The 10,186-nt window shown below is 35.6% G+C and overlaps 1 protein-coding gene across 1 annotated transcript; it reads right to left on the minus strand.

Moving 5' to 3' along the window:
- Window positions 1-302: 302 nt before the first annotated feature.
- On the minus strand, window positions 303-1,620 carry LOC149896703 (23 kDa integral membrane protein-like). The gene has a single exon (XM_090117209.1). It carries the CDS (start codon window positions 1,567-1,569, stop codon window positions 778-780), a length of 792 nt encoding a protein of 263 aa, XP_089973335.1. The 5' UTR covers window positions 1,570-1,620; the 3' UTR covers window positions 303-777.
- Between the last annotated feature and the right edge of the window lie 8,566 nt (window positions 1,621-10,186).

Genomic DNA, 10,186 nt, shown 5'->3' on the forward strand with positions numbered 1-10,186 from the left:
TAACTTAATTACATATTAAAGTGGACGTTATGCCTTTCAAGTGTACTTTAAGTTAAATCAAAAATAAAACTAAATGCTAAAAGGGTCCCATTTAACTTAGATATTCTAAAAAGTGCAGTCTTTAAAACCCATACGGCCTATATCTTTAAATGTCATTGGTTCACAAAATATTAAAAAAAAACTTCTATCTTCCACTTTATCAAATCCTTTGTCAAGACTTACAATGTAATATTATTGTTCTGTTTAAATAAAAAATTATACATGAAATAACTATTATAATAATAATTGCAAAAGTCGTTCGCATTTTAAACGATACATTAACCGACCAATTTAAACTTGTTGGTAAAAACGTAGATTTTTCTACAATCAATAAATAAAACTCAAATTATCTTGTTGGCAACCCTAGCTGATCGCTTGAGCTATTACATGATGTCATCTCTATACGCAACAAACGTGTTTTCAATCCATTAAAAACTTGGCCAAAACGTAGATTCAAACATGTTTAAATGACACAAAACATGTAGAATCTACAGCATTTCAAAACCTTTGAATCGTTTAATTAAATGTGATATGAATACAGCACCGATGTATGTATTACAAAGAGGGCCGATTTTTCAATATATCTCACACAATTCAATACAAAAGAAAGAGATAGACTATATCTATTACCTGAAGTGTATCTGCTCGAAAAATCAGCTCTTAATACGTTATAAAACTATTTGTAATAAGCGTTAATCTTTGGCCAAGTTTTGTACTTACGTAGATCGCCTTGACACCTTACAATAGAACCTTTTTGCTTTCAGATTCATTCTTCAACGTTTGAACTCTTCGTTTTTTCTCCAATGACTTCGACAAGGCTATCGCTACACCCATAGTGAGGAGCCCGATAATTGCAGTGAAGATCATACCTCCGGAGAGAACTTTAATCGCAATGCGCGCATACTGCGCAGCCACAGTCGAGCAGCCGTACCTTTCATTCGCCAATTTGTTAGTAAATTCGCATTCTATAGTGTAGGTATCCAGGAATCCATGATAATAAGTGTCACAGCAGGACATCGGGAACTCGTTCTTCCAATTCTTGTAATCCCTCGGACTGTCGGCACCACAGCAGTGCAACTTGCGCTCGATTAAGCCGAACGACGAGGCGACTTCACGATCGTTCTTCGACTGGAAGTACACATCCCATATGGTGTCCTTAAAGAAGTCGTCAGTGGATTTGTTGTCAGCGAAAACTAGCGCCAGGGTAGCAGCCACGATCATGCATACGACAGCTATTGATTGCGCAGTCACAAACATGGTAATAAAACCGCGGCTTCTCTTGTGAGCACTGGCGAAACCACAGCACGACACTCCAATCACCATCAGCGCGACGATCAGGAAGATCCATGGTACAGCTTGCGGCCAGTACACGGTGTAATCCAGCAAGTAATGGTTGCTATTCCGTAAGCTCGTGAAGTCGTGTACTTCACAGAAGAACCAAATGGACGCGGCCGCGATAGCCAAGCCCAGTATTGCGTAAATGGTATTTAGGACGTACAAAGCGACTTTAGACATGTTATAGCTCCCCATGGTTACGTCCGCACGGCACTCTCGTTTCAAATAGAATGGCGTACGAGTCGCTACAATGGTTATATAAAACATGGCCAATAGCTCGTATCAAGGTTGGATGATTCATAAGGATTAATGGAATCATATTGGTGACGTCCTGACGTTGATGAGGTTAGATACCACTTTTGTTGATTTAATTATATGGTGCAGAGTCAAGAGCATTTATTTATAGTTTGTTTCATACTATTAAGGGCTAAAGGGCAAATATCCTTGCCTTACATATCATGGTAATTTAAAACATACTATAGAGTTTATGTTTCCTCTATATAGAAGTAAAGTTACCTAAATGTTAACTATCTCATACAATTCAAAATAAAAGACAGAGATGATATGATGAATATAGGTATAATGGTGCCAGTATTTATGAAAAAATATCTTCAGAAATAACTTTATTACAAGCTCCATATTTCTGTTTCCCAAAGCAAGGCCATACCTTTGTCACATAATTAGATAAGGCATATTGGACGATTTCCTGTTGTTCCTTGCGAGTAGCGAGTAGCGAGGAGTTGACTGAATCACAGTTCTTTTCCGCATTATTCATTCTCATTCAGATGATTTTATGTGTCACAGATGTCTTGAACACGAGTATGTTATAAAATTCTACTCGTTAATTAATTATTATGTATGTAATTATTTAATCTTTACATCTAAATATATGTGTAGTAGGTACATTTAAGATTCATGAAAGTATCAAAAAACTCAAAACTCAAAACTCAAACATTTATTTATTCAATTAGACTTCTTCTAGAAGCACTTTTGAAACGTCATTACATATTTTTAACATTTACCACCAATAATGTTTGTAAAAATGAAGTGAAGTATTTTCATTTAGAATTTCTATGTGTATCTTGTCTATTTTCTTCCTTTATTAATCAATGTGATAAATCAAGAAAAATTACACACATAATATTATAAATGGGTATTTATTTCAATTTACATTTGTCAATTTATTGTAGAGCCGTCCTGGCAATATGCATTGAATAATTCTAATTACTTAAAATTACATACAATTACCTAAGTACTAAACCTAATGATTATGAACCGTAATGTGTGTTTCATATATTCTCTGCGAAATAATTTACAAATGCAACAATGATCGTATTCTGAAAATTGGTACCTATGATTAACATTTGAAAAAAGTAGAGCAAATAGAGCCTGACCTTTTAAAGATCAATAGGAACCAGACAGATATTTCCTATAAAATATACCACTTCAAGCGAAGAGTGAACCGGTACCTACTAGGGAAGCGCGTAACATCTTAGACCGCATCTAGCTTTCCATCAGGCGAGATTGTGGTCAAGCGCTTCCCTATCTACAGTAAAAAAAAAAAAAAAAAAAAAAAAAACTTCATTATTATATTTTTACAGTTGTGATGGAGTCTGAGCTTTTGAAATTATAGTTGGGTATCTTTCTTAAAAATATTATAAACGCTATATAATATTATCTATGTGAAATATAATTCAAACAACATACAATTTTTCAAAGTTTATTTCGCGAGTAACTGCTGTATCAATTTAAATCAGTGATAATATCAGTTTTAAAACATAAAACATTACTTCAGGAGACTTGTAAATTCAGGTAAATCCTGAACCAAACAATAACAAACCACACCCACAGGTTGTGGGGAAAATTTCCCGCTCGTTTATTTATAATGATGCAATACTTTCCTATTATTTAGGTACAAGGACAATAGCACGTAAACCATTAAGAACTAATAAAATAATAAATAACCTATAGGTAACTATTACTGTAAAGTTTCATCTTAATCCGTCTAATAGATTTTTATGAAAGATTATTAAACATTCGATATAGTTCTGTGCATCCATCTATACTCGCAAACTTTCGCATTTATATTGTTTGTATGTATTAGTAGCATTATTTTTGCTAATTTGTGGTAAATGATACTTCATATTATGTTATATCAATGCTCTCTAGTCTAGATATCTACTAAAACCACATTTTTATTTGTATTTTCTTATATAATTGGGTGAAATATCTATTTATTACGATAAAATACATAAATTGTAGAGCCGGCGCAGCGCAACATTGTAAAGTGGGTAAGTGCTATCTAGCACAGATTACTGAATATTTAGCATATAGTTGAAATAATGACTCCTAACGACTACTACGTGTGTTCCACTGCACGTATCGCGATAAAACACACATTCAACAAAATCTGCATTGTGATACAGGAACAAAGATTTTTTTGTAAGGAAAATAATATTATATGAATGAGAATAAAACCTAATTGAAATAATACCTGTGCAGTTTTTTGGTCATTGAAGCAGATTCAATATATTTTTGTTTAATTTATAAGGCTCCATAGATATGGAGCCTTATAAATTTTACTTAGATAGGTTAGTAAAATTCATTTATATTTTTTTAAACCAAATTGCTACTAAATAAGTAATGAATGTATAAACAAATGTAATACAGGAAAAATAAAGATATAACTTGACCACAAATCACAGGCATCCTATGGTTAACCTCTTACAAGGAACTACGGGGATTTACTTTTATAAGACATGACATTGAATTTTCGCTTTGCCTGGTAAATCAAAATGAATTTAATTCTATTTCATGAACACCGTGCATAAACTCTAAGATACATATAGTAAATCGCATAAATATCCACACACTCCGATAGAAAATTGGTAACCTTTTCCTTAGAAGTACCTACCTATAGGTATAACCGTGTATAAATTAAAAAAATCTATTTATTCCAAATAAAACACCACTTTATTTTCAAGTCCTTTATTCAACTTAGAACTTAGGCATCTCTAACATAGTATAACTAACTATAACAATTGAGTGGCAACCCTGGCTGGGTAAAAGTCTGAAGTGTCTCTGTGAATTTTTGTGTATTTAATATTCTAAACCTCACTAATTGATAGAAAAAGTGTATAATCAAGTATTATTTCGAATTATCTATACGTACAAATGTTATAAAAGTGGAGTGTTACGTGTAAGGCAAAACAACTGAATAAAATAAACAGCTGATCGAACAGTTGTAGTTACAAAATACCCTCGTTCCGTCATAATATTATAACGGTAAACAGTGCGGTGTTTCATTCGCATAACTTAATCTTCCATCCAGATAAAAATTATAACTAAATTCAAAAATATTATTACTAAATCGAATCACACGAGAAATAAACTTTTGATTTATTATCAACATAAATTTGAGGATTACTGATACCAACTTATAATAATATCACCATCTAGCGACGGAGCTACGTATCAAAACAATGACCAATAGATGTTCTGCCTGCGGTAAATTCTGTGGGAATATAGATGGCGTTAAGTGTATAAAATGTAATGCCTTGATACATAAACAATGTATTAATTTAAGCCCGAATTCTGCTTCTTTTGGGAAATATATGTGCAAGTCTTGTAAAAATAAAACTAAAAAATCTAACGATGATATTATGACCTCATCACAAGACTCGCAGGACCCGGCTGTACTGGAAACGGGCTCGTCTTCCCCTCTGGGGCAGGATATTAAGCTACTGCGTAACGAGATTTCTAAATTCAGGACGGAAATGGCTGGAATATTCTCTATTATTACGGAACTTGGAAAGCGACTAGATAGCATTGAAGAGCGCGTTAGTAAACTTGAGGAGCGTCCTATAGAATTACAATCCCCACATCCAAACAACTCCGAAATTACTGACGCTGTCGCTGCGTTAGAAAAGCGCCTAAACGATTCGGAGCAACAACAATTATTGCATGATGTTTGTATATCGGGAGTTCCAGAGACTAACGGCGAGAATCTTACCCATATTGCTATATCACTTGCTAATAAACTAAGTCTTAAACTAGACGAACGTGATATAGTGAGTGTGCATCGTTTGGGTAGACAGCGAAACATGCGAGAGTCTAGCTCGGACGGAGCTGTGAGCCCCGCGCGCCCCCGCACCATTGCGGTCCGGCTCACGCGCCGCCATGTACGCGACGAGTTCCTGCGCGCGGCGCGCGTTCGGCGCGGCGCCGACACCGCTGGCACGGGTATCGCAGGGGCTACGCGGCGGTTTTATGTGAACGAACATCTAACTTATTTCAACAGCAGGCTTTTCCATATTGCCCGAGAGACCGCTGCTAGTCGAAAATGGCGATACGTATGGACTAAAGAAGGTCGAATATACGTCAGGCGTGATTCGAAAGAATCATCTCATCGCATCCGTTGCGAGGATGACATAAATAAAATTTTTGGGCATGGTTAGGTTTGCACAAAGCTCCTGCACTTGTCTATTTTTGCTGTTCCATATTATGTATTAGATATAATAACGTGATGACAACTTTTCATTATGTTTACATTTTCATTAAAGTTTATAAACTTATCTATCCATATAGAATTCATATATGTTTTTATTTTTGTTTTTACATTTTATACGAATTTTATAAATGTATAATATTGTCCTCTAATGTTGAAGCGAGTTATATTGTATTTTTCCTAGTACAAAATTTTTTAAATACACTGTTTGGTTTGATTAATATTAAAATTAAAATGTACATTGTTCTGGGTTGTAAGTATGAATGCGTGATGATCTATGTGTATGCATATTATATAGTTTCAAGCTGTAACAGTATGGCTTCGGTTACGTCACGGTTTTATTGTAATGGATGTTTGTTTTCATTTAAGATATTATATAACAATATAAAAATTCATGTTGTGGTTTTTGGTACTTTTTACACAAATAATGTATCAAATATTGGTGTCTTAATATTGCGTACGTATCTCATCAACAAAGATTGTGTTAATATATTATATAGAATAAGCACTTGTAGTATAATTGTATTAAGTTTATTGGGTGGCGACCAAGGTCTGTGTAACATGGCATTGAAAAAAGACAAAGTTTATGTACGTAAAAATAAATATAATATTGTCTTAAACGAGCATTCATGTTTTGTGTATTGTAAACGATTTATAAGTTTATGCTGTGACAATCACACCTTAATGTACGACGCTCGTATCCAGCATTTAATTCAAATAATAATTTTCATTAATTATAGTGACACTATAAACACAAATATTCCATTTATTATAGTATACAGTATCACGTACAGAATTATACAGAGTATTATAGTTTTATCCATTTATCTTGTCTATATTTTAAACGTTATCGTATATTTCATTGTTATTCATATTACCCATCAATTAATTGTTATAATAATCTTCATTAATCATATAAAAGCCACTATTACATTTATCGTAGTATATATTATTATTATCCCAAACAGTATTAATAGTATTATACATAATATAGTGTTATTCATTTACCTTGTCCATAGTATAAACTTTATTGTACATTCAATAATTATTAGTCACATTCAGTATTAAAAATAAATTAAAGGTTGGTTTCATCAATCCTGGCTCTCTTGGAACCCATCATGATGAGTTTGTCGTCGCACTAGACCGACTTCGGGTGGATATACTGGCGGTCAACGAGACCTGGCTTCGCGAGGGTGAAGAGGGTCGTGCGCCACTTGTTCCCGGCTATAGGCTGCGACATATACCACGCTCGAGAAGTATCCGTAATCGCGGGGGCGGTGTGGGATTTTACGTGAAGGAGGGTATGGTAGTTAAAACACTGCAACATCCTATAACCTTGCAAGTCGAGCAAATGTGGGTGAAAACCACAGTTCAGGGTAAAACGGTTGTATTGGGAACAGCATATAGACCTCCTTGGCTCGATGTTCAGATATTTTTGGATGCCTTGATCGAATCTCTTGGTTCCTTCATGTGGTCCGACAATATAGTGCTCTTAGGGGATTTCAACATTAACTTTTTAAATAAGCAACACGTTTCTTTCTCCAAACTTGAGAGTTTTTTGCATACGATGAATCTCACTCAACTTATATCTGAACCAACACACTTCACGGATAAAAGCGAGACGTTGCTGGATTTGATATGCACGAATATTGCAGCATCGCACGTTGTCGTTGAGCATGTCAGCGCCCTGAGCAGTCATGCATTTGTTTCTTGTACATTAAATATACCCAAGGACAAATATATCCCTAGATGGATAACGTACAGGTCTCTGAAAGATATTGACATGGAGAGTTTTGAAGCGACCCTAGAAGAAGTAAGGTGGCACACAATTATGGAAATGAATAATGTTGATGAGATGGTTAAGATTCTTACAACATACATCCAAATAATTTTTGATCATCACGCTCCTCGAAAAGTGAAATATGTAAAACGCAAGCTTCATCCATGGATTACTGATACCATTAAATTGATGATGAAAACTCGAGACGAAGCGCAAGTTACAGCCAGAAGAAGTAAAGAAGGTAAACATAAGGCATATTACAAAGAACTAAAAAGTATCGTCAGCCAGGCTCTGCATAGAGAAAAGCAGTCATACTTTGACAATTATGTTAATAGTAATATCAATAACCCGCCTAAATTGTGGAAGCACATTAAGGAACAAGTCGTAATTAAAGCTAAAAAGGATAATAAGTTACCATCGCATTTCAATGATCCCGATAAATTAAATTGTGACTTTCTTAATGTTCCTGGCAACAACAAATCTGACCTATCGACGTTGACTTATTACGAATTTCACCGGTACTGTAACGCCACCTTCTCATTAAAATCTGTTAATGAGAACACTGTACTTAAAGCCTTACAAACCTTGAAGTCCCAAGCAGTTGGAGTCGATGACATGTCCCTGGATATGTTAAAACTTACTTCCTCCAAAATCCTGCCAGTCATCACGCATATCATAAACACGTCCTTCCGTACGCATCAGTTTCCTGAACTTTGGCAAAGTGCACTGGTACATCCTATACCTAAAAATGACAATCCATTGACCTCAAAAGATCTGAGGCCGATCAGTGTGCTTCCGTGTCTCTCGAAAGTGATAGAGAGGATAGTACACAATCAGTTAATCCAGTTCTTAGAGCAAAATGGAGTATTATCCGATTTGCAGTCAGGGTTCAGGAAGGGACGTGGTGTTGCCTCTGCACTGACTGAAGTTGTAGATAACATCCTGAAGGCGCAAGACACGGGCATGAGTACTGCTGTTGTGTTCCTTGACTACACTAGAGCTTTTGACACCATCAATATTCCGCTTCTTCTATCCAAGATGTCGTACTATGGGTTTAGTAAGGAAACAATTAGCTGGTTCGGTAGTTATCTCAACAAACGTACTCAAACTGTAGTCATCCGCAAGGAAGATGGTTCAATTGCATATTCCAGGCAAAGTAGCGTGACCAGAGGAGTTCCGCAAGGCTCCATCCTGGGTCCCCTACTTTTCATTCTGTATAGTACGGATATAACGCGCGAAATAAGATATTGCCGGTACCATTCATACGCAGACGATATACAATTATATATATCTTTTCATCCATCTCGAACTGTTGAAGCTATTGCCGAATTAAACTCAGACCTTCAGCGTATTTCAAAATGGTCGGAGAAAAACTCTCTGGTTATTAATCCTGCGAAGACCAAATTTATGTTATTAGGAACACCGATTTTGGTTGAAAAAGTGGCGAGATATAATCCGCTTATCAGTGTAGAGGGGCAGTTGATTGAACGCGTTAGGGAAGCTCGCAATCTTGGGATCGTGTTCGATGAAAATTTGAGGTTCGAGAAACACATTCATACCACCATTTCAAACTGTTTCTATAGATTAAAGCTGTTGTATCGTATAAAACCCTACATTACCGCACCCTTACGTTCAAGGCTGTGCGAGGCACTTATACTCTCGAAATTCAATTTCGCGGACACCATGTACGGTACAAGATTGCTTAAAAAAACTAAGACTGCAATACAGCGCGTTCAGAACGCCTGCGCTCGTTTCTGTTGGGACATACCTTCGAGAGATCACGTTACGCCATATCTGATCAAAGCAAAAACGCTCAACATGGAACGACGCAGACGCCTTCACTTCGCTGTCATGCTTTTTGAAGTGGTAACATCCCAGATGCCTAAATACCTTTACTGTAAGCTTGGGTGGATGAGTGACAGAAAAGGCTCGTACTTAACAAGAGGGTCCACGTACAAGCTACTTATGCCAAAGTTCCATACAACTGCTTTTAGAGGTAGTTTTGTATACAACGCAACGAAGTGCTGGAACAATCTTCCGCCGCCGATACGTGAATCAGTGTCAAAAAATTCTTTCAAATATAAATATAAAGCACACTTGATAAACGAATTCGTCAAACAAGCCTAGTTGCGTTGTATATCGGGCTAATATACATTTATTTAATGTTATTTTATAAGTATTTTCAAGTATATATATCTCTTTACTTTTATTTATTATTATTATAATGTTTTATTTTTATATGTTCCATTATAGTATATATATGAATATTCTGTAGATGATTTTGTTTCTATTTAATACTTATTATTTTTTCTGTATATATTTAGCAACAGTCACGGTTAGGGGACACTTTGGGCTTCTGCCCTGTTTTGTGTTGTGGGGGGCACTGAAAACCAGCGTTATGCCGACCATGTCGACATGACATATGCTGAGGGCCTCACCATTTAGGTCGCCACACTAATTTCTTTTCGTGTTTTAGTTTAATTATTTTTGTTCATTAGTCTTTATTTTTTTTTTACGTGTTATTT

Source organism: Colias eurytheme, chromosome 27 (assembly GCF_061535395.1).
Source record: "Colias eurytheme isolate Ceu_HAF_F1 chromosome 27, ilColEury1 Martin Lab GWU primary, whole genome shotgun sequence".
Taxonomy (NCBI): domain Eukaryota; kingdom Metazoa; phylum Arthropoda; class Insecta; order Lepidoptera; family Pieridae; genus Colias; species Colias eurytheme.